This window comes from Diceros bicornis, chromosome 2 (assembly GCF_020826845.1).
Source record: "Diceros bicornis minor isolate mBicDic1 chromosome 2, mDicBic1.mat.cur, whole genome shotgun sequence".
NCBI lineage: Eukaryota > Metazoa > Chordata > Mammalia > Perissodactyla > Rhinocerotidae > Diceros > Diceros bicornis.
In genome coordinates, this window is record NC_080741.1 from 53,113,700 (window position 1) to 53,140,757 (window position 27,058).

Here is a 27,058-nt window from a genome sequence, read left to right on the forward strand (position 1 = left end):
CTGGGGAGAAAGGGGATCTGGAGAGGAGGGATGTCTAGATGAGGCGGAGCCCCCTCTAGATCCTCTAGGCCTGGAGGGGCGCCAGCCTGGGAGGACGTGACGGGGGTCTGGGAGGAGGGGGATTGGGGAAGGGGGTCTGTGATGGATGGAATCGGTGGAAAGGGTCAGAGCCCTGCAGGCCTTGAAGAAGGAGAAGGGGCGGGGCCTTGATCTGGGGGCCTGGGGTCGCAGTTGAAATTTGCTCTAGAAGTGAGAGGGATCTGGGGTCCCGAGGTCCTGGGGGTCAAGCAGAGACAAGAATGAGGGAGAGATGGAGCCCAGACACGGGGGAATTGAGGGGGTGGCTCAGGGCTGAAAGTGCAAGACCCAGGAAGCTTATGGGCTTTGGGTTGTGGGGGCCAGTTGGGGCAGCAAGCCCCCCCCACACACACTTGAAGGCTTTGGGGGAGATGGAAGACAGAAAACGGGGAGGGGGGGAGTTCGAGACTGTGATGGAGGTGGAGGCCCTTCTGGGTCTGGGTGGGGTTGAACGCCAGGCCTCTGGGCCTGGTAGGCTGCCTGGCAAGGACTGACTCTGGGGTGGGGGCGTATTGAGCACCTCCCAACCGTCTGTCCTTTGTTCCCGGGAGGCTGGGAGTGAGTGGGGGTCTTTGGCCCTGCCTTCATCCCACCCCCTCGGCCCTCATCCTAACCCTCCTCCTGAGGGTCATTTCTCTGGTTTGCTCCTTTCCTGGGCTGGGGGATGGGGAGAGAACCTGCCAGGCTGGGAAGAGAGGCTGGGGGCGGATCCTGGAGCAACCAGCCGGCCCTGGAGAAATGGCTGCTCCTCCATGGAGGCTTCAGCTGCCTTATTTTCTCCTCCCCTTTCCCTGCATGCTGCAGAGAGGGGCAGGATACTAGGACCAGGGGGCCTCCTCTAGGTGAGGGTTGAGGTCTCTGAGCTGGTAGCTGGTTGGCCACCCATGGGCTGCAATCAGCTGGAGGGTCAGCTCTAAAAAGCTCTCCTCATTCCTCAGGTCTGAGCCCCTTCTCTGAATGGGTGTGGGGGAGGTGGCAATCAGGCCCACCCCACCATTTCATCTCCCGGTGTGCTGAGTTGAGTATTACTAACACACCTATCTTTTCTTGAACACTTGCTACGTATCAGGCCCCGTACAAAGTATTTTGCATGCGTTACCCTATTTGATTCTGAAACCTACCAGATTTTAAGATGGAAGAACTGAGGCTTGGAGAGACCTTAGGCTCCCAGTCACTTACGTGAGTGACTCATACATAAGCCACAGCCAGGAAATGGCAGAACCAGGTTTTGAACCCAGGTCTTCCTTGACTCCAAGGCCTATTCCCTTAACTGGTGAGCCATACTGCCTTCCCTTAGGGCTTGCTGGTCCATCACTGCCCTTCCGCTGCCCTCCCATCAGCTTTTTAGTCCCTTGACTCCTGGCTCCGCAGCAGAAATGACAGCCATGAACCAGCTGAAAGGTTTGGAAAAGGACTTGCTTCCAGAATATTGTCAGGGCACCTGGGGAAAGAATACAGCAGAGAAGCTGGTCCTGCCAGACACGGCCCTGTTCTGCCTCCCTTGGAAGGGGTGGCCTTGCCTACAGCTCAGGTTGGATTGGGCTTTGAATTGCCTGGAGGCAAAAAAACTAGAGATGGCTTGATCCATAGTCACCTTTCCCGATAGTCACCTTTCCTATCCGGTCCTCACAGTGGAATAAAGGCACAGACTTACCCAATGTGCCTGCCAGATCCAGTGCTAGGGCCATGGAGGGGGCTGAGTGGGGGCCTGCTGCTTGGCAAGTGTCAGGTGCACAGGCTGGGGCGCAAGGGCAGCCTAACTTAGTTCTGCAGGTATTGCTGGGGCCGGGGCGGGACTCTCCTTGTTGCTCGCTGGGCAGGGGCTGTGGGTTTTCCCTTTTAGGTTTACATCATCCAGGTCACGGATGGCAGCCACGAGTGGACAGTCAAGCACCGCTACAGCGATTTCCATGACCTGCATGAAAAGGTAACCCTCGAGATCTGGAGACCCTTGTCTCAGAGCTTGGGAGCTTTCAGGTTAAGTTCCCACTGTGCCACGCATTAGTTTTAGAGCAATGCCTATAGTGTTCTTGAATAAACCAGTTTATTAACGTAATTGGCAAAAGAACTGGTGGATCCTGGGAGTTCAACCCTAGCATGAGACGATGTGCGAGGAGCGTATTTGAACTTCAGTTTTAAGATTTCGGGTCCTAGCTTGGATGTGAGATGCTAGGAGTTTCCCAGAGAGGGAACAGGTTTGGTCTTGTTCCACCTGACTATTCCAGAGCCTGTGCTGTAGTATCTGATTGTGATTCCATTTCTTTCTTAGCTTGTGGAGAGAGCTGCCTTTCTCTGGGTCATTTGCAGCATGAGGTTTTAGAGACAGGCCACCGCCCTGACTGGTTTTCATTCTGGTTTGAAAAGGATGGTGATTTTAGGGGCCTGGAGGTATTACTTTTCTGAATGCCTCCAAAGTCTCCAGATGGAATTGTGTTGGTATTTCTGATACTAATTGCACTTGATGAGGCCAAATCCTGGATGCACTAGTTTGATCCCTAATCCTGGTGCCACTGCCAGGAGGGGCTGTGGAAGTTGGGACAAGCGCCTACCCTCAGGCTGCTTGCCTCTGTCTTTGGGCAGTCACAGCACCTCTTGGTCTTTGATTGACAAGTTTATGTTTTCTTACAGCTTGTGGCAGAGAGGAAGATTGATAAAAATCTACTTCCGCCCAAAAAGATAATTGGGAAAAACTCAAGAAGCTTGGTGGAGAAGCGGGAGAAGGATCTGGAGGTCTACCTCCAGACGCTCCTGGCTGCCTTCCCGGGCGTGGCCCCGAGGGTGCTGGCCCACTTCTTGCATTTTCACTTCTACGTAAGTTCCTCTTGGGTTTTCTCCTTCTCCTGCAAGGCCGCAACTGCCAAAACTCAAGGCAGCAAGCCAGTGCAGACCTCAGCTTTGAGGAGAGGTGGGTTGGAGTTTGACCCTGAGGTTAGAAAATGGACAGACATCACCCTGATGGGGATGGGGTGTGGACAGAAGCATGTTCGTTGATAAATCTGCCTTAGTTAGACTAACGGTGGCCACAGAGAGAGAGGTTTTCCTCCGCCACAAGGCATTTTGTTTAGCAAAAACAGCCTGTGGGTATTTAAGCTAAGTTTCCATCCAAATGAATGAGGATAAAGTAGAAACAGCTGACACCTGGTGTAGACTAGTGTTGAGTTGTTGGTTCACAGTTCAAGACTAATTAAGGGATCAGTCTGTGTTGGCAGAATATTGCCGTCTTGAAGCATCGTCAGGGTCCTAGTGCTGAGGCTGAGGGTAGATCCCTTCCTCTGATGGGAGTGGATATCATGGAGCAGGTGTGCACTCCCTTCTGGATGGAGGAACAGCTTTCATGGGCTGCTGGTGACGGGATGAGGTGTCATACTTGAAGGAGGGAAGTTCAGCAGTGTGAAACCAAAACGGTAAAAACAGCTAACAGTTCTACTTTGGAGAATTTATTCTAAGGAAAAAAATCAGGCAACTGCAGAAAGGATTTAGGTACAAAGGTGGTCATTCCAGGATTGTAACCAGGTACCGAAGACAATCAAAAGTCCAACAGGAAGCAATTTTTTTAAAAAAATTAAAGGGTACAACTGTATAATTGGATATTAGGCTGCTGTAAAAATGATAGTGTGGCTGTGGATTTGTTAACATAGGAAAATAAGTATATTGCTATATGAAAAGAGCAGGCAGTAAAACAGTATGTAGAGTATGGTCCCGTTTTTATTTTAAAAAGAAAAGATTTATATGCATATACTTATCTAGGAAACTTCTAGAAGGTTATACACCAAAATACCTGGAGTAGTTATTTCTAGATGATAGATATTTGGCTAATTTACATTTAATTGTTTTCCCTTTATGTGATGAAGATAGGAAAGAATCCACTCCCTTTTCAGGCTCACGTTTTAGGAAGAGACCTGTGGGTTCTGGTCGTAAAGGCCCAAACATGTTTAAAACACAACTTTCTTGAAGTGTTTTCGGAGTAAGACAGCTGAACCTTTCTTGGAGCACTGGATAGAGCCTGGAAGTTTGGTGATAAGTGCTAGCATTGGGCCCCTAAGCTTGGAGGGGCCGTGTGGGAGAAAGGGTGGCATTTACAGATGGGAGATGTGTATACACTTTGAATTTTAGTTAGTGCATACCAGCAATCTATGTGGTTAGCAGCAGTTTCCTGTTGTAGACTTTTTTTTACATTTTCTTTCCTTATGTGAGAAAAAATTTCCATTCCTTATGGGAGTGTTTCAGATAAACTTTCCTGGTTAGTATTTTAAGAAACACAGCACTTTAAGAAACCTTTGATTAGCTATTTAAGGATAAAAGTTAATAAGCAGCCCTTTGAAAGTCTAACTCGTCACTTAAGACCTGAGCCTTTGAGGAGGTCATCTTGCTGGCTGCCTCAGGGTTGCCCACTTCTGAGCATGGAAAGGCCTGGACTGCTCTTTGGAGATGGGTTTGCCTGAGATGGGCCTGGGGCCGGCCCACATCTGTAGTTCTGGTTTGAAGCATGCTCTACTGCTTGGAGCAGTATGGACATTTTTGAAATTGGTCTTATCAAACGGGCCCCTGTGTTATATAAATCCAAGGATTTAAAAGTAATTGACCTATCATTAAATTAAGTCAGGGTTTCTCATTCATGGCACTGTTGACATTTTGGGCTGAGTAATTGTTGTGGGGGCTGTCCTGTGCATTGTTTAGCACCATCTCTGGCCTCTACCCATTAGATGCCAGTAGCACCTCCTCCACCCAGTTATGACAACCAAAAATGTCTCCAGACATTGTCGTATATCCCACTGAGGGGCAAAATTACGCCTGATTGAGAAACACTAGATTAGATCTCCAAATGCATTTGAACAAACAAGGTCTAAAAGATTTGTCAGCCTTTTCTACAGGCTGGGAGCTCTTAGGGAATGTTTCTTGTAACCTTTGTGCCATCAGTGTCCTCTCTGAAATTGTTCCCAACAAGCTCCACCTCTTGTGGGGCTGATGTTGGACAGGGTGGACCCAGGGAACCCTATTTAGCTGCGGTGTGGATTTTTTTTTTAATTGAAATATAATTCACGTATAAAATTCACTCTTTTAAAATGTACAATTCCCTGGTTTTTACTATATTCACAAAGTTGTGTATCTGTCACCACTATCTAATTCATCACCCCAAAAAAAGAACCCTGTAGGGCCGGCCCTGTGGCTTGGTGGTTAAGTGCACGTGCTCTGATGCTGGTGGCCCGGGGTTCGGATCCCGGGCGCACACGGAGGCACCACTTCTCCGTCTATCCTGAGGCCGAGTCCCACATACAGCAACTAGAAGGATGTGCAGCTATGACATACAACTATCTACGGGGACTTTGGGGGGAAAAAAATAAATAAATAAAATCTTTAAAAAAAAAAAAAAAAGAACCCTGTCCCCATTAGCAGTCACTTCCCATCCTCCCCCACCCCTAGCAATCACTAATCTACTTTCTGTCTCTATGGACTTACCTATTCTGGATATTTCATGTAAAGGGAATCATACAATGTATGGCCTTTGTGACTGGCTTCTTTCACGTAGCATACTGTTTTCAAGGTCCGTTCATAAGCATAAATCAGTACTTTGATACTTTTATGACTAATATTCTGTTGTTTGAATATATCACATTTTGTTTATCCATTCATCAGTTGATAAACATTTGGGTTGTTTCCACTTTTTGGCTATTATGAATAATGCTGCTATGAACATTCATATAGGGTTTTTTTGTAGGGACATATGTTTTCAGTTCTGTTGGGTATATACTAGGAGTGGAAATGCTAGGTCATATGGTAACTCTGTTTAACTTTTTGAAGAACTATGAAATTATTTTCCACAGCAGCTGCACCATTTTATGTTCCCACTGACAATGTCTATTTCTCACCTCCCCACATCCTTGCCAGCACTTGTTACTGTCCATTTTTTTCATAGCTATCCTAGTGGATGTGAATTAGTATCCCATTGTGGTTTGATTTGCATTTCCTGAATGCCTAATGTTGAGCCTCTTTTCATATGCTTATTGGCTATTTACATATCTACTTTGGAGAAATGTATTCATATCCTTTGCACTTTTAAAAATTAGGTTACTTGTCTTGTTGTTGTAGGAGTTCTTTTATATATTTTGGATATTAGACTCTTATCACAAATGTGATATGCAAATATTTTCTCCCATTGTGTAAACCATCTTTTCATTTTCTTGATAGTGTCCTTTGAAGCACAAAAGTTTTAGATTTTGATGAAACTCCATTTATTTTTTTTTCCTTTGTTCCTTTATGTTTTTGGACTCATATCTAAGAAACTATTAACCTAATCCAAGGTCACAAAGATTTACAACTATGTTTTCTTCTAGGATTTCATAGTTTTAGCTCTTATGTTTAGGTCTTTGATTCACTTTAAGTTAATTTTTGTATATGGTGTAAAGTAGGGGTCCAACTTCATCCTTTTGCGGTGTGGATTTTAATGACAGTGAAAGAAAGCACCGCTTTTCTCCCCAGCCAGCTGTGAGACAGGGAATCTGGGGGCTGGTGCAGCCCTGGGTTGCAGTGAGAGGGTACTGGCCTATTGTTGTGCTGTCTCTCTCCAGATAGCTGTGCCCTGAGACTCCTGGACCCTCAGTGACAGTCATCCCAGAACCCTGAGAGCAGAGATTTTCAAATTCAGTGCAGTGGAATCCCATGGAGAATTCCAGCACACCATTTTGGGGCAGGACATCTAGCTCTGGACTTGGGAGGCAAGCAGAGCCGAGGTTAGCTCCCAACCCTGCTGCTTCCTGACAGGTTATACCAAGTCAGTCATTTAACCTCTCTGTGTCCCACTTCCTCTTTTGTGAGCTGGAGGGTGATGACCCCAGGCCCTTGAGGATTGCAGGAGACTGCAGTGAAGGTAAAGGGCCTAAAAGAGCGATGGGCTTGTGGCGGGGGCTCGCCAGGTGCCAGCCAATTACCACGGTCCTAGTGAGGAAAGGCACTTAGTTCTCTTCAGATGTGGCATTTAGATCATTTTCTTACTTTAAAGCTAGTTGGCTAGAACAAAGACGCTTTTTAAAATTTGAAATCATGAGCTATAATGGAACTGTTACCATTTTAGCATTGGCCTCAGCATCCATTTTATTTCTGTCATTTGTTTTAGTTGCAGAGTGCTGAGGCTGTAAATGATAACAGATTCTTCGCCACTTGCTTACAGTCTTGGAGCCCTCTTCAGTTAAAGTTTAGGCTTGAACCCCTCAATGGGGAATTTTTAAAGTCAAATCGCTCGTAATATACCTGACTCCTGCTAGAATGCCTCATCACAGACATGAATAAAAGTTAAATAGGGACCCCCAACCCTCAGTGTGTGTGTAAATGGCATGGTGACATGTAATTGGGTTCCTTGTTAATGCCCCACTGACAAGCACTCTGTGTTCAAACATGTGCCAAGCAAAAGTGTCGGGCTGCCAGGGGTTATGCACCAAGGGCAGGGGGATCGGTGGCGGGCACACTTGCTCACGAGCTCCGTGTGCGTGGATGTGCTCGGTCAGGATGTCAGTCGCAGAGCTGCAGCCTAACACATCCACGCTGCCTGAGGCTGCACACCAACGCGTGATTCTGGCAGGTGGCTGACTGGTCTGTAACACATTTGGGGGTCAGTGTTACAGTTTTTAAACATAGCTAGTAATTTTTTTATTGAAATTTTTATTGAGGTATAAAGAATGTCTTTTTTAAAAAATACACATTGGGGCCCGGCCCCGTGGCTTAGCGATTAAGTGCGCGCGCTCCGCTACTGGCGGCCCGGGTTCAGATCCCAGGCACGCACCGACGCACCGCTTCTCCGGCCATGCTGAGGCCGCATCCCACATACAGCAACTAGAAGGATGTGCAACTATGACGTACAACTATCTACTGGGGCTTTGGGGAAAAAAGGGAGGAGGATTGGCAATAGATGTTAGCTCAGGGCTGATCGTCCTCACACACACAAAAAAAGAAACGATAGAAAAAAATAAACAAATGGGACTACATCAAACTAAAAAAAAAAAAGATACATATTAATTCTGACATTTGTGGCACCCCGAAGCACTTCAAGTCCCTTCAGCAGAGATTGGGTGGGGAGTGTGGGGGAGTCACCTGTCCCCACAGATACCTCCTGGCCATATCAGCAGCAGCTTCCTCTGAGGGCCACCAAGGCCCCTGTCTCCTGGCAGGGGAAGGCCTGACTCTGCATACAATGCCGCAGTTTAACTAGAACACTCTCTGAGGATGCAGACAAAATGCTTCTCTGAGACCAGTGCTCTAGGTTTGAGGGCTGAGGCATTTCTTTGTTCCTTTCTGATTAAAGTGTCTCCCAAGGTGAAGATCAGCCGGGGAAACGAAGTAGATAGTGTTGCAGCAGAGTGCCCTTCCTGTGCCCCAAAGAGCAGGGAGAGAAATTGTTACATAGTTTGCGTTTTAGATTGCTCAAAAGTGAAAAGCGCTCTCTGCTTAGCATGAGCCCTTGGCCCCCACTATCTCTCAGCTTTCTGTGTTTTCCGGAAATTCCAGTCCTCTCCCCTTAGCGGGGCTGTTGACGCCAGCTGCCCGAAGAAATGTAACTTTGGGGGTGGGGGTTGTTAGGTACTGATGGTGGGCAGGGAGCCCTTTTCCCATGTGAGGCGGGAGAGAACACGGGGCTGGGAAAGAACACGGGGCCGAGAGGCCTGGAAGCTACTCTTAGGGAATTGAGGTGGGCGCATATCCGCAGCCCCTGGGAGCTGCTCAGGAATCTGTAGCTTTCGGCTCCTCAGGTGTTTCTGGCTGCAGGGAGGATAGAGAAGTAGTGATTTGGAGACAGGGCTTGGTTCTCAAAAGTGTTGATAGAGAAGTGAGCCTCTGGATCATTCTAAGCTCTTCCTAATCTTCAGTTTGTCACAGCAGCCAAGGAAAATGTAATTGAGTTTATGCTGTTGCAGGAGACTGAAGTTGAACTTCAGTGAACTGACAGCCTCTCCTCTCACTGGCTAGAGCCTTTCCTCAGAGCCTGCGCTGCCCCTCTCGTGGCCCTTTTCCTTTGGACCCTGCATCTTGCCAGACTGAGTCCGTTGATGCTGGGGCTGTATTTGCTCATTTTTCTCCCTTTGGCTTTTTGTCCATTTGTTGGGGGGAGGCGAGTTTTTCTCATATTATGTATAAACTGGATTTCAAGCAGATTAAAGAAATCAACACATTTTTTAAAAAAAGATAGCATAAAGTGCTAAAAGAAAAAATTAGGAGAATATGTTTACAATCTTGGGGTGGGATAAGAGGCCCCAGAAGTCACAAAGGAAAAGAATCACAGATTAAACAAGGAAGACATGAAAAACCTCTCTCTGTCAGGAAAACCACCATGCACAAAGGTACGGGCATGCACGGATGGGGAGAAGGTGTTTGCAGCCTACAAAGAGCCTTTAAAATATCCATTATGTATAAAAGAGAAAAAAGAGGCACAGAACCAAAGAGAAAAACATGGAAAGGACACCCTGTCTCCAGCAGCCTGGAGCCTTTGGAGCCCCATACACGTGTGAATGGCACATCCTGGTGGCAGAGATGCTCCTGTGAGTTATGAAGGTGATTGTGCAGCTCCATCTGGACCTGCTTACAAAAAATCCTGTGGGCTGCCATCTGTCAATTAGTTAAAATTCTTACCTGCAGGATGTGGGGCTGAGGCCCTGCCAAGCCCACGATTATACCACTCAAGTGCTGAGGCAATTGGTTGTGTACACAGAGAGGCTGGCTTCAAGGCTGAGTGCTTGAGAGTGTGGCTCTGCTAGTGTGTAGCTGTGTAAAATTGGAGAGTTATAGCAGCTCTCACCTCAGTTAGCTCTTCTGTGGTACACGGTTCAAAATAACGTCTTCCTCATGTACGGCGTTGGGAGGCTTGAGTGAGCCAGTACACAGCAAGAGCTCGGGCCATGCCCAGTGTGAATTAAGACCCCAGCACATTAGCTGTTAATACGACTGAAGGCTTGTCCTCATCATGCCTCCTTCATCACATCATTCTAAAAGAAAATCCTTTCCTGCCTCTTTCTCATGACCCTGGGGGTGAGTGTTACTGTTGCAAGGCTTGCAGGGATGAGCAAGTGGAAGAGAACAAGTATACAGTCTCTCCTAAGATGCCTTTGGAACATGAAACAAAGTAGAAATGGTCATTCTTAGGGAGGGTTGGCTCTGGGAGGTCCTTTATCCCACCAGGGTGATGGAAACCTCTTTTCCAGAAGAAACAGGACTTCCTCTTTTCCACGCCCTCTCCTGGGATCTCCCAGAGCCAGTTGTGGGAACTCCTGGCTTCCTAGCCAGCCCTTGATGTGACCAAATTCTACCAGCCTCCGAGCCGAGTGCATTCAGCCAGTGCCTGTGTGGGCTTGGAGTTGCAGCATTAGTTTGTTTTCCGTTCTTTTGAAGAGACATTTCAGGAGCTGGCCCTATGGCGTAGCTGTTAAGTGCACGAGCTCCGCTGCTGGCGGCCCGGGTTCGGATCCTGGGCATGCACCAATGCACCGCTTGTTAGGCCATGCTGTGGCGGCATGCCATATAAAGTAGAGGAAGATGGGAACAGATGTTAGCCCAGGACCAGTCTTCCTCAGTAAAAAGAGGAGGATTGGCATGGATGTTAGCTCAGGGCTGATCTTCCTCACACACACACAAAAAAAAAGACATCTCAAATGTCCATACAACTGGGAATATTTAGTTTCCCTTTCTAAGCGCCCTGATTCATAGTAGGTTTATTCTTGCCTTTATCTTGGTTAACTTTCTGGAGAGCTGGCATTGCAGCAGCAGAGGGGGTCGAAAGCAGGGAATGCTCAAGTCCTGGTGACTGGGGGCAGGTGAACTTCCTGACTGGGTTTTCTTTTCTCTGCAGGAGATAAATGGCATCACGGCAGCACTGGCTGAGGAGCTCTTTGAAAGAGGTACATGGCCAAGGGCCCCGAAACACTAGGTGCAACTTGCCCAACCCTGTCGGGTGACCAGGGTTCCAGACTGGCACAGAGCTCCATCTGTTGTGCTGTGCCGAGTGAGTCCCAGCCAGGCCCCACCTCCCTGGGGCTACCCAAAGCCCTGAACCCTGAACCAAGCCTGCCCACCTCCCTGCCCTGCAGGATCTGTTCCAGAGCCCTACGGTGGAGTTCTGGAAGCTGGGTGGCATGCTGCCCTCTTGCATCTGGTTTGTCCTTACCTAAAAAAGTTGAGGTAGCAAACAGAAGCCAACCTTGGGTCATGGCCCTGCCAGAGAACATGTAGCTAACATGAGTGCTGCTTGTGGTCTGGCCTTGTGTTTGGCATCTTACTGCTTTCCCCCTAGGAGGTGCAGATGAGGACACTGAGGATGAGAGGCCCAGCAACCTGCTTGAGGGTACATACCCGGAAGGAGCAGAGTGAGGACCAAATGCCAGTCTTTCTGGCTCAGAACCCCCACCTGCTCTCAGGCCCTGCACTGTGCTGGCATCTTAGGCCTGCACCTAACCTCAAGATGCCTGCATCTTGGAGGTTGCAAGCATGGGTCTGTTGTCCACAGGGCTGCCTCATATCAGCTTTATCCTGGCTCAGTGCCTCGGATTTTGACTGAGCCTAGCCTGGCTCCCTGGCCACCCATTCACATGACCCTTCCCTCCTCTGTAATCACGTGTCCAGGGTCTGCCCTGTGCCCAGTATGAGCTCAGGAAGGCAGCTACTCTTATATGCTCAGGGCCGTGGCTTCATCTTGATGAGGCACAGTGCACATGAGTGCTTACCAAATGCTTGTTACCTGTTGGCTGAGTGGGCAGATGCTCTGCCTGCCTGCCTGGGCCGGGGCCAGGTGCTCACCCTGAGGGGCATGGCTGTTGCAGGAGAACAGCTCCTGGGGGCCGGCCAGGTCTTCGTCATCGGGCCCCTGCAGCTGTATGCAGTCACCGAGCAGCTGCAGCAGGGAAAGCCCACGTGTGCCAGCGGGGACGCCAAGACTGACCTTGGGCACATCCTGGACTTCACCTGTCGCCTTAAGTACCTTAAGGTAAAGCTGAGGCTGCTAGGTCGTGGAGAGCCACTCGGTTGTGGCCATGCAGCTGGATAGCTCACTGGCTGGCGGTGTGTGTGAAGGAGACTGTATGGGCCATGGGGGAAGGAAGGCCACCTTTGGTGTTCTTGGCACTGCCCTTCTGGCTGTGAGCACCAGGGGGCAGTCATGACCCAATGTCTCCTTGCTTAAACCTCAGCTTGAGCCTGCTTACTTGACCGTGGCAGTGGTGAGTGGGGTCGTGCCCACTCTGCCTCACATCACCAAGCAAAGCTTCGAGTCAGTGCTGCAGCACTGCCCCCTGAACGTGGATGGTGGTGGTTGCAGCAGCATCCCTAATTCAAGCCATGTATATGGCCACAGGTGTCTGGCACAGAAGGACATTTTGGCACCAGCAACATTCAGGAGCAGCTCCTGCCTTTCGATCTGTCAATATTCAAGTCTCTTCATCAAGTGGAGGTAAGGCCCAGGGCCCCTGGAGTGCAGGCACGGCTGAGCCCTGCACAGGCATCGTCTTGCCTCTGACTGTCTGTGACTAGGGAATGTTTTTGATGTTGGGTGTCTGGATTTACTTGTAAGGCACTGTTGCTTTCGTATTGGGCAGCGTGTGGTAGATTCCATCTTGGTAAGTCAGGCCCTTCTGAAGGCAGAGAAAGAGGGGCCTCTGCTGCTCTTGGCTGGTCTGCGTGTCTCTGCCCCTGGCATGGGCAGCATTTGGACAGAGTGGAGCACCAGCGCCGAGCTCTTCTGGGTGTTCTCATTGTTCGAGTGAACGTGCTGAGGGTCAGGCAGATCAGCAGAGGGCTTTGAGGGCTCTCTGGCCCCTGGTGTGCCCACACCTAATAAGAAATATTTCACATTATTCACTGTTGAACTGGGTTTGTGATGCCAATTTTGTTACCATTTTTAAAATGAAAGGGGACTCAGTAAGGAATAATGAAAAATGTTTTAAAGCATCTATTTCTTGAGCGTGGCTTTTGTGTTCAGCCCTGTGCCCCATGTCTGATGTATACTCCTCAGTGGAATCTTCCCAACAGCCCTGTGTAGTGGGCACTTTTATTCCCATTTTACAGCTGAGTTAACTGAGGCTTAGGGAGGTAAGGAAGTTTGGACAGGACCACATAGTTAATGAGGGGAAAGCTGGGATCTGAATTGAGCTGAGTCTGACTCCAGAGCTTCTACTACCCATTGGACTATTCTGCCTGCAACATTCTGGGCTTGTCTCAGAGACCTTGAGGCCACTTCCCTAGATGGGAACCTGTGGTGTGTGCCTCAACCAGTGCAGGTCGAGGAAGGACTGGAAGTTAGAGGGGTGCCTGACCCAGCCCTGGCTCAGCAGGCTGAGGCTCCACTGGTCAGGTCTGTGGCCGTGTAGCACTCACAGGTGGCTCGTGGGAGTGTGCTTTAGCCTGTACCCCTCCCTCCTCACTGCAGGAGAGCGAGGCCAGTGAAGTGGAGCTGGGAGAGCCAGAGGGCCCACCACGCTCTCCATCTCTGGTTTCCATGGCCCACACTTTCTATCTACCTGCCAAGCCCCAAGCAGCTCTTACAGAGAAAATGGGAGTTCACAGTTCGTTGTGAGCCTTACTAGATACTTCAGAGAATGTTTAGTTAGTGCTAAAAATTGAGAAAAAGAGAGACTTAGGGTTTGAGTAGCCTCTTGCCTCTAAGGATTCAGGTTTGCTAATGGTTGTGCTCCTTTTGTGTGTGGGTGACAAACACCCACTTCCTGGGACTTCTGACAGAGCAACAGTGCTGTTTCTGAGATGTGGCTCTTCCTTGTTCCAGATAAGTCACTGTGATGCCAAGAACATCCGGGGACTGGTTGTGTCGAAGCCCACCTTAGCCACAATGAGTGTCCGCTTCTCAGCAACCTCGATGAAGGTGAGCTCTACCTGTTTCCAGCCTGGGGACTGTCTCCTGTGCAGTAGTTCCCCCCCGAGGGTAGATGTGAACACGGGTGCTGTATCTCAGAAACCAGAGGCCAGACCTTCTCTGGGCCTGGGCAGCCACACACTCAGAGGAATCTCCCAGTGCTTAACAGCCCCTGGGATGCTTTGGTACATGTCTTCATCAAAGATCAACACTTTAAACAAGATATTTTAAGGAACTGGGTCCCTTCCCTGCCTCCAAAAAAAAAGTCACTGGTTTTTGATGAACAAATTGTTAAGCAGTGGCAAGTAGCAGGACGTTTATCAGATAGGTATAAGTGTTTCTCTAAGTTAAAAAAGCCTTTGCTTGGCACTTGTTTTTATATTCTCTGTGGACTTGAAGGAGACAGATGAGGTTGTAGGTATGCTAGTCCCTTTTGTTCGTATGTGAGCAATAGAAATACTCGAATTGAGAATGCAAGAGGTTTCCTTTCTATTTACCTTTTTATGGAGTGTGTCTTAGTAATGTTAAAACCCTTTGCCAGGCATAGAAAAAGCATAGCGGCTACTTTTATGACTTACAGTGTCTGATCAAGATTTGAGTTTGGTGAAATTTGAGGTTTACTGGCTGAAAGAAGGAGGCTTGTGTTGAGAGCAGGGGTGTTGGGCAACCTTGTCCCTCTGCAAGGCACCCCCTGCCACCTGGCTCAAGGGGCCTGAAGTGATCCACTGAGAGAGGAGAGGTCTTGTGGCATCAAAAGTCAAAGCGAGGAGGCTGGCCTCCCTCCCCTTTGGTGGTGTCCCTGTGCTGCTGCCCTTGTCTCAGCATTGTTGGATTTCAGCCCTTTGAAGTAACCTTAAAAGGGCCTGCTGTCCGCAGTGGGGACCACAGTGCCAGCTTGGAAAGCACAGTTGCCTGGAAACGCTGTGAATTCTGACCTTCAGCCTCTGAAATTTAAGCCAGAAAAGGCATTGCCATATAGCAAAAGGCCCTTGTGGGCTTGAAAATCATTTGCTCCAGAAACAGGGCCAGAACATATTCCAAGTGGCTGTTATGTTGCTAAGCCTTTCAGTTGTTTCACAATCGTTCAAAAACATATGAACCAAAGCCCCAGTTTAATGCAAGTTCACTTCCACATGCTAAATATGCTCAGGCCCTTCCTGACATTTTGCAATGGTTATGCTCCCAGTGAGCGTTGCGTGAGGGCCTGAGTATGGTGCTCAACAGATGTTCTTGCACAGGAAGTCCTTGTTCCCGAAGCCTCGGAATTTGATGAGTGGGAGCCAGAAGGCACAGCCCTGGAAGGCCCTTTGACTGCCGTCATCCCCACATGGCAAGCGCTGACCACTCTAGACCTGAGCCACAACAGCATCTCTGAGATCGATGAGTCTGTGGTACGCTCTCAGCTGCGGCCGCCAGGGGCTTCTCTGGCCTGACCAAACCTTGAGGTTGGGTATTTAACTTGGCTTTTTCTGGAAGGACCACAGAAATCCTGTATCCAATGCTCTGTGCATTGCCTGCAATTTTTAAATTAATTTCAAAATGGGATTATTTAAAATAGGTGAGGTAGTACTTAGACCCAAATGAAGCATGTTGATTGCATGTACATTTGATGTAATAGAAATACAAATACAGTGGGTGATGAAATCTACTCCCAAGGAGGGGAGCAGAAGAATCACTCCACAGATTCCAGATGTGCCATGTAAGAGTGACATCCAGATGGCATTTGGGCGATGGGAATGTGATTCCTATATTTGTGCTTCTCCGTGGGTGTGGGCAGGGTTGAAGAAGGACGATGGACTTCCTTCCCTGTCTGGGACCTTGCCATTTGTCATTTTCATAAGCCAAGCGCTCTGTAAAGATAGTGGGACGTGCTCAGCACTGGAGGCCCTGTGTGTTCCTGTGGACGTGCTGCTGGGGGGGCACCAGGAAGTGTCTCTGCATGTGGCTCTGTAGGGACAGCCAACCCGGGAGTCCGTGGTTAGGAGGAAGAGTCCCAGGGTGTCCGTCCACCATGTGCAGAGGCCACGTGGGCTCCAGCCTCCTAGAGTAATGTCAGGTGTTGTCTTTTCTTTCACAAGAAACTGATTCCAAAGATTGAGTTCCTTGATCTGAGTCACAATGGAGTGCTGGTCGTGGACAACCTACAGGTAATTAATGTCTTTGGAGACCGTTGCTGCCTGCGGGCTTCTCACAAGGTCCCTGAAAGTTCAGGAGGCTGACGCAGCCTTGAGAGTTTGGCCATACCCTGGGGTTTTCTCTCATAGGCACATGAAAGGTGTCTAGGTGCACCAGGGTTTGCGGGGGCAGAGGCTGCAGCCGTCCTTCTAGGGTCCCAACGATGTACTGAGTGATTGTTGCCCTAGTTCCAAAGAATTAGAAAAGATGCATAAGTACAAATGGAGCATGATGAAGATGATGCAGCTCCATCATGAAGACGGACAGCTCGCACTGTCAAAGCTGACACCTGCGCTGTGGGCCACACTGCCTCTGCAGGGGTGCCACTGGGCCGGGGCGTTTGCAGGGGAAAAGAGGAGCTTCCCTCCCACATAGCAGTCTGAGGGAATGGAGCCGACCTATGGAACTGGTCACTGTTGGTTGGAAGGCCCATCACACCGTTAGTGTCAGTCCCCTTTCTTTGGATCCTTGACCTGAACCACTTTACCCTGTTCTTGATGCTGCTGCAGCACCTCTACAACCTGGTGCACCTGGACTTGTCCTACAACAAGCTCGTCTCCTTGAATGGAGTTCACACCAAACTGGGGAACATCAAGACCCTGAATCTGGCGGGCAACCTCCTGGAGAGTCTGAGTGGCCTGCACAAGCTCTACTCCCTGGTCAACCTGGATCTCAGTGACAACAGAATCGAACAGGTGAGCCATGTCCCAGAAGGATCTCGGGGTTCTGGGATGGCTGTGCCTTGGTGTTTATCACTTTAAAGAAGAGTGGGAAGCTTCCTTTCGTTTAAAAGAGGCCATCAGACATATTGTCATGTTGCTGAAGTGTTAAAAAAGGGTGAGGGGAGTGGAACTCATGCCTTTGCAGATGGAGGAGGTCAGGAGCATAGGCAGCCTCCCATGTCTGGAGCACGTGGCTCTGCTGAACAACCCTCTGAGCATCATCCCCGACTACCGGACGAAGGTGCTGGCTCAGTTCGGAGAGAGGGCCTCTGAGGTAAGCTGCTGGGGTTTGCGGGGGTCTCCTCCGTCAGAGAGACAGTCCGGACAGAGTCCACGTCTTCACAGGCAGAGCCTGCCTGCTTCAGAAGGACGTCCCCGCCCTCAAGGTCCTTTCAGTTCTGGGAAGTCTGCTGCTTCCCCAGGAAAAGTCGCCTTTCCCGCTCCTCTCCTGTTGGGGGCCGCTGGCCGCCATGGTTCCCTCAGGAGGGCTCCCATGAACCAACAGGCACAGACTGAGTGTGGAAAGACTGTCTTCAACTTTTTAAAAAGTAGCATTGTTTATTGTAGGCAAAGGTCAGAAATAAGATATTTAAAACTATCATGTTTCCTAAACAACTTCTGGCGGTAAAGTCTGACTGCAAACCTAAAGTGTTTGCCCACCTTTGCCAGTCTAGCCCAGCCCAGAGTGTGTCTGGCCACCTGCTGCCATGCCAACCAACCAGATACTTAGCCAGGTTCACCTGTGTCCTCAGCCTTGAGTGGGCCCCTCCTCCATTCTCCCCAAAACCCAGGCCAGAAGATACCTGGGGGTCTATTTGCATCCTTCCCTCACCCTACCTCATCCCCCCACCAGTCTCTTTTTGGCCCCAAGTTTCCCTTTCTCCACGCTGTCACCAAGACAATGTTGATGAGATCTTATCGTCCCCCCCGCCGTCTCCCCACTCATTGCCGTCTCCAGACCTGGGCTCCCACGCCACATGGGGCTGTGTCAGCTCCTCTCCAGGCCCTTGGGACCTTCCCTCATTTGACTGCACTGCCACCCTGCACTTCCTGCCAGCCCACAGCTCCCTCCTGTGTTTGCAGATGAGGGGCCCTGCCCTCCTGCCTGCTTCCCGTGCCTTTGCCCTCCCAGTTCCCCAACATAGAGGCCCTCCCCTGGCTCTTTGCTGATCTGAGTTCTGCCATAACTGGGGGCTTAGTTCAAGTGACCACCTTCCCCCACTCTCAGCCACCCAGGAGGCCTTCCCAGTGGACCCTGCACCTCTGCCTCCCCTTCTTGAAGAGGGACTCCCAGAGACGGACTAGGCAGTGTGGGGCTTGCCTGGGCTGCTCCAAGGGGCTCTCAGGTCACTTCCGTGGGTGGTGAGGAGCTCACCTCCCAGCAGGCTGAGCCTCAAAGTGCCTGGTGCACACCTCAGCAGGGCTCTTGCTGCTGTGCTTCTGCCATGCTTGCCAGCGCCTACACTGATAGCAATTTCTGGACTCTATAGGTCTGTCTGGACAACACAGCAACCACAGAGAAGGAGCTGGACACTGTGGAAGTGCTAAAAGCAATTCAGAAAGCCAAGGAGGTCAAGTCCAAACTGAACAACCCAGAGAAGAAGGTGGGTCTTTGTGAGGGAGGCGGGAGGAGCCGTGAGGAGCCAGCCTCACTGGAAGGAAGGAGCTGGCTCGCAGTGGAACTAGGCCGTGGGGGGACTCAGGGCCAGCGACTCCTGGCCACATCCCTCCAGGGCTGCATGACCTTGGGCAGGTCATGCCCCGTGTGTTCTCATCTGTAAAATGGGGGTGGTGATAGTACCTGCCGCGTGGTGTTGCTGAGGACTAGGTGACACTGCCTTCACTATCACCAATGTGTGTGAGAACCAATGAGCCTCTTCCTCCTCAACCCTGGTGATGTTCTGTTCTTCCTGATCTTTCTCTTCTCTCCCGGGCTGATTCAAGCACTCTTCCTCAGGTTGGTGAGGATTCCCGGCTCTCAGCTGCCCCCTGCATCAGACCCAATGGCTCCCCTCCCACTGTGGCTCCCACCTCTGCCTCCCTGCCCCAGCCCGTCCTCTCCAACCAAGGTAATCATGTATGTATCTTTTCTGCTAAGCAGAGCCACACAGGCCCTGCCTGGGCCCCCTGGCTGGAGTAGGGGAGAGATGTCGGCACCTACTCCTTACAGGGTGCAGACACAGGGAGGATGCGGTGCTATCTGCAGGCTAGCTGCTCTTGGGGGTGGTATATGGTTGGGGGTGCCTGGCCTGATTTCAGCTCTGCTTAATGAGGACCCCCAATTGCTCTGATGCCTACACCCAGTTCTTCTAGGATACCATGGGTGTGTAATGGGGCCCTGGGGCTGCCCTTGAACAGGCTCAGGGCTGCTGCTCATAAGGACTCTGCTCCCCCTCAGGGAGTGTGGGTGGATTGGCTCCTTGTTCACGGGAAGCCAGGACTTGTTAATTTGCTGAGTTGGGTGCCCTGATCCCTGCGTGGGGAGCTTTCTTTTATCATCGCCTCATCTCTGTGGCTCTCATGGTGTGACCCAGCCCCAAACACTGTGTTTGTGGGGCCAAGATGGGCTGTCTGTGGACCCATGGAAGACCAATCCCTTTCACCCGCCCACTGTCTTAGCATTTTCAAAGGGCTTTCACCTCTGAACCCAGGCATCCTCGGAGATGAGTGAGTGAAGCAGGTCCCATGAGAGTGTCTGCTGGCCCGGCCCCCACGGAAGAGGGGAGGGTGTGCCGTCCCGAGTGGAGTCAAGGCTTGGGACACACAGGAAAGAACGCCACCCGCCCGCCTGGGCTCCTGGAGACGCAGAACTTGGTGTGAGGTCTTGGGAAAACAGTTTGACCCTGTGTTTAAGAGCCAGAAAAATGTTCCTACCCCTTGACCTGGTAACCCCACTGCTGGGGACTTTATCTTAACGGGATAAGATAACGGGAAGGGGGAAGTGAAATGCTCACTGCAGCATTATTTACGCTAGCAAAACATGGGATGTGACAAACATCGGAGGATGACAGGGGGCTAAGCTGTGGTGCTGAATACACTGCAGCCATCACTTCAGAGAGAGGGAGACTGGGTAGGAAGAAGGGGAAAGTGCTTAGGTTTAAGTCCAAAAGCCCACCACAAGGCAGTGCACCCAGGTTACAGCCGTGAGATATGAGAGAGATCATGGGAATGGATGGTGACGTTAGGTGCCAGATTGATTGTCGATTTGCTTTTGTAACACTCTTAACTGAGAAATTTGGGGTTTATTTTTTTACATAAAAGGGGAGAGGAATTTGTATCACTGAAGATGCTTCCCTGACCCCGTCTCCTGGTGTGGGGCCAACGCCCTCTTCGGGCCCCACAGCCCCATGCCGCCCCGTCGCAGCACTGTCAAGCCTGCGGAGGAACCGCGTGACTAGGCTCCTGGGGGACAGAGAGATGCCGCTGGTCCTCGAGGCCAGTCCCGAGCGGGTTCTCAGTCAGCATGTGTTGAATCACTGAGTGAGTGAACCAGCAAAGAGCAAGCTGGTAAAGAGCAGGCTGCGGGCGGGATGAGGGAGCATCTGCCCCCAAGGCTGCAGCTGCAGGCAGCCCCCCCTTTGGTGGTGAAGCCTCTGCACCAGCCAGGCCCAGGCCTCAGCCCTGGTCCTCAGCCCCACTCGTGGGGACGTGCCACATAGTGGCTCGCCGTAGTCTGTTCCCCCTTTTCCCAGCTACCGGACATTTAGACATCGTCTCCAGATTTGCACCTCTTATAAATAAAACTGTAGTGGATGTCTTTGTGTGCACATCTCTTTCCTTTTTGTGAGCAACAACAAAGGTCGGGCCCCTGTCTAAGCATTCTCCTGATGCCCCCTGTCCTGTCCTCTTAGTGGCCGTTTCTGACCACTTGTTTGTATGGACCATGGTCCAGGAAGGAAGCAGAGAGACTGTCCCTATCCATATTTCCTCGGCTCCAAACAGGGCTGGGGGGTGGGGAGTGGTAAGAAAATGTTGCTTTTTTCTCATTGTTGTGGGGAATCCACAGATGTTTGTGTTCAGCCACGTGCTACTGGATCTTACCTGGATGAGCAAGGATTTCTCCTTAGTGGGAGCAGCTTTGCTCCCGGCCTGATTCCATAGAAGTGAACATGTGAATAAACTGAATGCTCAGGGGCCTGCCTGAAGGGGGCACTGTCCAGCTAACGCCAGGCCACTGTCATCTCAGGAGCTGTTAGCCAGCTTATCAGAGCCATGGAGGATTGTGACTGATAGGGGCTGACGTGCAAAATGCCATGGTTGATTCTTCAGCGGAAGTTCAGGGGGCTGAGAGGAGGCCATAGAGAAATGGTTAGGAGCAAGCACCTGGGGGTCGGTCAGCTGAGTTTGCACCCCACCTTCCCTGGCTATGTTCCCTCAAGTAACTTGTAGCCTCTCTGAGGCTCTATTTTCTCTACTGTAAAGTGGATATATTCTACTTCATCGATTCTAAGATGCAGACATTTCCAGCTTGTGAATTCTCTGAAATTGAGATGCATCTTTCAGTCTGTGGTGTCTCATAGTTGCTGTCAGCCAGCTGGTATTCGTGACGGAGTTGTGTGAAAACCTTCCATGGACACCTGCTAAGATCAAGATGGCACCACATCCATGCATCTTAGATTTGATGAACTGTGGTAAATAACGAGAGGTGTGCGTGAGCTAACACTGGGGAAGTGCTTAGCACTGCTCCTGGCTCATCAGAAACGGTCAGTAAGGGCTTCCTTTTTCCGAGTCCTCATTGGGGGGGTTTCGAGATGACCAGGACAGTACCCCTGAGAAACTTGGAGCCTCTTGGGGAGCTGAGTTGTACGGCCAGGGGGGAACAGAGCAGAATGATTTGGGGGCATTTATAGAAGGGAGAGGTATGTCTAGAGCAGAGAGAGTTTTGCAGTGGAGGTGGTGTGAGGTGAATCTCAAAGGATGAGTAGGATCTGAGCATGTGAGGGAGGAGAGAACAGTGCGCTTCTTGCATGGCTGTGTGCCTGCTGCCCTTGCTGCCTGTGCATAGCCCCTGCTGGGGGCGGGTGCCTGGGCTTGAGCCATCTGCCTGCCTAGCCCATGGGCAGAGGACTTGGGCTGCGTGAGTTGTCCTGTCGCCAGGTAGCAGCTGAGCTGGACAAGGGTCTGTGACCTCTGGAGGAGCTCTGGGGGCTCTGAGTTATTTCATTGGGCCATGGTGACTGGTGGTAAAGCCAGGCTATGGAGGCAAGCCCTGGGCTCCTCCAGACCTGCAAAACGGGCTTGATGACCAGTGTTCACCCAACTAGCCGCCTTAGGAAAATGTTAGAAAAGGCCCTGCCCTCCACCAGTCTAGAAAACATCTGGAGTGAAGTAACAGGCCCAGGCATGCTGTATTCATAAAACAGCCCGAGCAGGATTTAAAAACACTGTGTGTCTCTGGGCTGCATGAGTCAGAGTGCACTGTCCATGGGAGGTGGCCCGGGAGGGTCAGTGGGTTACGTCCTGTGGGAAGCAGGCCACGAGTGCCAGGCACGGGTTGTCCTCGCCAGCCCTGGAGGAAAATGGAGCCTGTAGGAAGGCCCAGCCTTCTGTGTGAGGGGTCCTGTGCCGTCCTCTGTCTGCAAAGCTCCACAGAGATGTCAGGTTGGCGGGATGGGGCCACATTCAGTCATTTCCCTGGGAAGAGGCTCTAGGAGTGAACACATATAAGGCTCTTGATGGACATATTGCCAAACTGCTCTTCCGACGGGTGGGCCAGCTTGCACCCCAGTGCCCACATCTGCCCAGTTAGGCCGAGTCCGGGCTGTGCAGTCAGTCTGACCTTTGCAAAAGTGCGAGACAAAACTGGTGCCTTGTTCTAGCTGGCCCATCTATGATTACTTGTGAGAGTGAGCATTGTTTCGTATGTTATATCCATTGGCTCTTCTTTTGTGGAATGTCTGTCCGTTCTTCGCAGTCTCCTAATTGGGTTTCCAACTTTCTCCCCCATTTTTGTCATTTGTAAGAGCCTTTTATGGATTAAAGATACAAATTTTTGTCCAATATTGCAAGTACTTTTTTCTCATTTCATTTGATTTTGATTTATGTTACATTTCTTTTTTTACTTATAGAAGTTTAGTTTTTATGTAGTCAAATCTCAGTTTCTTCCTTTGGATTTAGGCTTAGAAAGTCTCTCCCTACCCTGAGATTAGATAAGTAGTCATTTGTTCTTTCTTCAAGTTATTTTAAGATTTCAGTTTTAACATTTTCTTCTGTAATTCATGTGCTGGGTTTAGGGGTCTGACTAGGCCCCAGCCATGCCAGTAGCCCAAGGCCCCAGCCCATTTGTTGAAAGGCTGCTCTCCCTGCCCCACCCGCCCATCCCTGGTCTCTCCAGGAATCATGTTCGTGCAGGAGGAAGCCCTGGCCAGCAGCCTCTCGTCCACCGACAGTCTGACTCCCGAGGACCGGCCCATTGTCCGGGGATGCTCTGATTCCTTGGAATCCATCCCTGCGGGACAGGTAACGCCCCACCCCCACCCCCCACCCACTACTTCTGGGGGTTGGTTACCTCTGCAGGTCACTCTTCCACCTGGAAGTAGGTGGTGGCCTGGCTGGAGGTGTGGCAGATGCTGCCAGTGCTTGGTGCACCCTGCTTTGTGGTTAGGGTCTGTGTTCAGCCTCCTCTCTCTCTCTCTCTCTGTTGATGGGAACAGCCGTTTCTCTCTCATTTTCTCACTGGGCCCTGGGGGGCAAAGCCAGATGACCCTTAGCCCATGTAAGCAGACTGCCCTGGGGAAGGCAGTTCAGAAGGCCCTAGAGGGGCTTGTTTGGGTTCCAAACCCAACAGGAAGTGTTTCTCCCCTGCTGCCTGGTACCCCTGGGCCATTCTGCCCATTCCCACTTGTTACCCTAGTAGTCTTGGACGTACTGTGACTCCAGCTCCTCCTCTATGACAGCTGAGGGTTCTGGAGCTTTTTCCTGTGTCCTGGGAAGAGAGAGGTGGAAGGCAAGTGTGGTGTGAGTGGCTCATTTGCCGTGTGTGTGTGAAGGGTGCTTGGTACTGGGTCTCCCTCCAGCCCCATCTCTGTTCAACAACACCAGGTGGTGGCTTTGTGACTCTGAGGCAGTTTGCAGTGTCCTTGCTCTGTCCCAGCACTCCACGGCGCTCTCTCCCTTCACCCTTCACCCTCCCAAGGGTCACACAGTAGGACGCTCCGAGCCCTAGGTTTTTCCTGCTGCCCAAAGACCGTTGGGAGGGCCTTACCAGGCACTTGAAGCAGCAGCCTCTGCTCACTGCATCATCTGCTGGCCAGTTTCCAAATTGGTAGACTGTCCACGTGGACCCTCCAGGGTGGCACAAGGAGCACTTGGATGCCAGACCCAGAGGCACAAACTGAGCTGCAGAGCAGCAAGAGGCTCTGGCCCAGGGGTTGGGAGCATGGGCTGGGGTCAGACAGACATAGGTGGGAATCTCAGCCCTGCTGTGCACTGGCAGGATAACTGGTGAGTCTCTCTCCCTCTGGGCCTCAGAATCCACCCGAGTGGAGCCTCCCACAGGGCGGTGAGGGAGGGTGGGGTGCCTGGCTCGGTCCAGCGCCCAGTAAATGCCAGGGAATGGTTGCAACAGATGGGGGCTGACCGCATTTCCTTCTCTGTCAGGCACCTTCCGATGATTTAGGGGACGTGCCAGGAGCTGTTGGCGGTGCAAGGTAAGGAAGAGGCTGAGAAGGCATTCTGGGCCTTCCACATACCCTCAGCTGTGCGCTAGTGGTAACCAGTTGGATTTTGTTAACAGTCTGTTCACAGAGTCCTTCAGAACTGTTTCTTCCTTTAAATAAATAAACAGATGGGATGGCTTCTGGTCTGTTTCCAAATTCTAATGCCTAAACTTTGCCTGACACATGTTCTCCTACACTAGGGGTCAGCAGATCAAGGCCAGTTTGGTCCACAGCCTGTTTTGTACAGCCTGTGAGCTAAGAATGATTGTTTCACTCTTAAAGGGGTGTTAAAATAGAAGATGATGTGGATGGGGTGGTCCCCAAAGCCTGCAGTGTTTACTCTCTGACCCTTTACAGAAGAGGTTTCCCAACCCTGTTCTACATAGCGTTTTCACGAGGGCAGTAGTGGCCAAGAGGAGCTTGAATTTAAATGTGAAGGTCCTAAGACCCACCTGGCCCACTCCCTGAAGGCCTCTGGGAGCCCCTGAAGGGAACTGTTGTCAACAGGTGAGCTCATGCCCCTGAGCACTCATTGCCTTTGGGGCTCACAGCCAGCATCTGAATAACAGAGGTCTTTGTGGTGCTTTTGTTGGGGGGCCCATGTGGTATGGGCAGGACTGCACTGGAGGCCTGTGGTCTGAGCCCTGGGAGTGTGGCCTCAGTAAACTGGGGGTCCCAGCCTTCCGGCACCACGGCCTCCCCCTGGTGCTTGTCCTGGGAGCGGGCTCAGCTGTTTAGGAGGCGCGAGAGACCCATGAGTGCAGCAACAGGCTCCAGATGTGGGAGGTGTGGGTGTCACAGCCCAGCGTGTCACTGACTTGGCCTTTCCCCACACAGCCCAGAGCAGGCAGAGCCTGAGGTCCAGGTGGTGCCTGGGTCTGGCCAGATCATCTTCCTGCCCTTCACCTGCATTGGCTACACGGCCACCAACCAGGACTTCATCCAGCGCCTAAGCACGCTCATTCGGCAGGCCATCGAGCGGCAGCTGCCCGCCTGGATCGAGGCTGCCAACCAGCGGGAGGAGGGCCAGGGCGAGGATGACGAGGAGGAGGAGGAGGAGGAGGAGGATGTTGCTGAGAACCGCTACTTTGAAATGGGGCCCCCGGACGTGGAGGATGAAGAGGAGGGTGGCCGAGGGGAGGAAGAGGAGGAGGAAGAGGAAGAGGAGGGCGAAGAGGAGCGCCTGGCCCTGGAGTGGGCCTTGGGCGCAGACGAGGACTTCCTGCTGGAGCACATCCGCATCCTCAAGGTGCTCTGGTGCTTCCTGATCCACGTACAGGGCAGCATCCGCCAGTTTGCCGCCTGCCTCGTGCTCACCGACTTTGGCATCGCTGTCTTTGAGATCCCGCACCAGGAGTCACGGGGCAGCAGCCAGCACATCCTCTCATCTCTGCGCTTCGTCTTCTGCTTCCCGCACGGCGACCTCACCGAGTTCGGCTTCCTCATGCCGGAGCTGTGTCTGGTGCTCAAGGTGCGGCACAGTGAGAACACGCTCTTCATCATCTCAGATGCCGCCAACCTGCACGAGTTTCACGCTGACTTGCGCTCGTGCTTCGCCCCGCAGCACATGGCCATGCTGTGCAGCCCTGTGCTCTACGGCAGCCACACTAGCCTGCAGGAGTTCCTTCGCCAGCTGCTCACCTTCTACAAGGTGGCGGGCAGCTGCCAGGAGCGCAGCCAGGGCTGCTTCCCTGTCTACTTGGTCTACAGCGACAAACGCATGGTGCAGACGGCCGCCGGGGACTACTCGGGCAACATCGAGTGGGCTAGCTGCACGCTCTGCTCAGCCGTGCGGCGCTCCTGCTGCGCGCCCTCTGAGGCTGTCAAATCTGCCGCCATCCCCTACTGGCTGCTGCTCACGCCCCAGCACCTCAACGTCATCAAGGCCGACTTCAATCCCATGCCCAACCGCGGTACCCACAACTGTCGCAACCGCAACAGCTTCAAGCTCAGCCGTGTGCCGCTCTCCACTGTGCTGCTGGACCCCACGCGCAGCTGCACCCAGCCTCGGGGTGCCTTTGCTGATGGCCATGTACTTGAGCTGCTTGTGGGCTACCGCTTTGTCACTGCCATCTTCGTGCTGCCCCATGAGAAGTTCCACTTTCTGCGCATCTACAACCAGCTGCGGGCCTCGCTGCAGGATCTGAAGACAGTGGTCATTGCCAAGACCCCTTCCACCAGGGGCAGGTCCCAGAGCCCCCTTGTGGATGGCCAGCCTGCTGAAGGCAGGGCCAGGTAAGACTGAGCACAGGTTCATGGGGGCTGATGTGTGCCCAGGGAGTTCATGGCACTATGTCTGAGCCCACTCACCCCAAACCAGATCTCTAGCATCTGCGCATGTGAGTGGGCCCAGAGTGGGAGACTTTCACTCTGAGGCCCAGGAGAGCTGTCTTTTCACAAAGGCCCGGGCTGGCCCAGTCTCCTGCCACTTAAGGTCCTGCATGGCTGGGTCCCTGGGCTCCTGCCACCAGTGCAGGACAGGCTGAGGGGCTGCCCCGACCCTTGCCTGGCCCTCTCTGCTCTGCTCCACTCCACTGGGCCCAAGCGTGGCCTCTAGGCATCATCCACTGCCCCTTCACCCCAAGGGC

The 27,058-nt window shown here is 51.7% G+C and overlaps 1 protein-coding gene across 3 annotated transcripts in view; it reads left to right on the forward strand.

Annotated features, from left to right (window-relative positions):
• NISCH (nischarin) overlaps positions 1-27,058 on the forward strand; it is a 32,980-nt gene that overhangs the window by 388 nt on the left and 5,534 nt on the right. For 2 of the 3 annotated variants that reach the window (XM_058560466.1, XM_058560475.1), the window contains exons 2-16: positions 1,922-2,005; positions 2,707-2,889; positions 10,907-10,955; positions 11,874-12,037; positions 12,404-12,499; positions 13,829-13,924; positions 15,154-15,306; positions 15,994-16,062; positions 16,600-16,785; positions 16,958-17,086; positions 18,303-18,416; positions 18,770-18,881; positions 23,147-23,271; positions 24,412-24,461; positions 25,308-26,705. In XM_058560466.1, the coding sequence (XP_058416449.1) occupies positions 1,922-2,005; positions 2,707-2,889; positions 10,907-10,955; positions 11,874-12,037; positions 12,404-12,499; positions 13,829-13,924; positions 15,154-15,306; positions 15,994-16,062; positions 16,600-16,785; positions 16,958-17,086; positions 18,303-18,416; positions 18,770-18,881; positions 23,147-23,271; positions 24,412-24,461; positions 25,308-26,705 (3,008 nt within the window). Of the gene's footprint in view, positions 1-1,921; positions 2,006-2,706; positions 2,890-10,906; positions 10,956-11,873; positions 12,038-12,403; positions 12,500-13,828; positions 13,925-15,153; positions 15,307-15,993; positions 16,063-16,599; positions 16,786-16,957; positions 17,087-18,302; positions 18,417-18,769; positions 18,882-19,463; positions 20,167-23,146; positions 23,272-24,411; positions 24,462-25,307; positions 26,706-27,058 lie in introns of those variants that run through there. The other variant, XM_058560484.1, reaches the window with a different exon arrangement.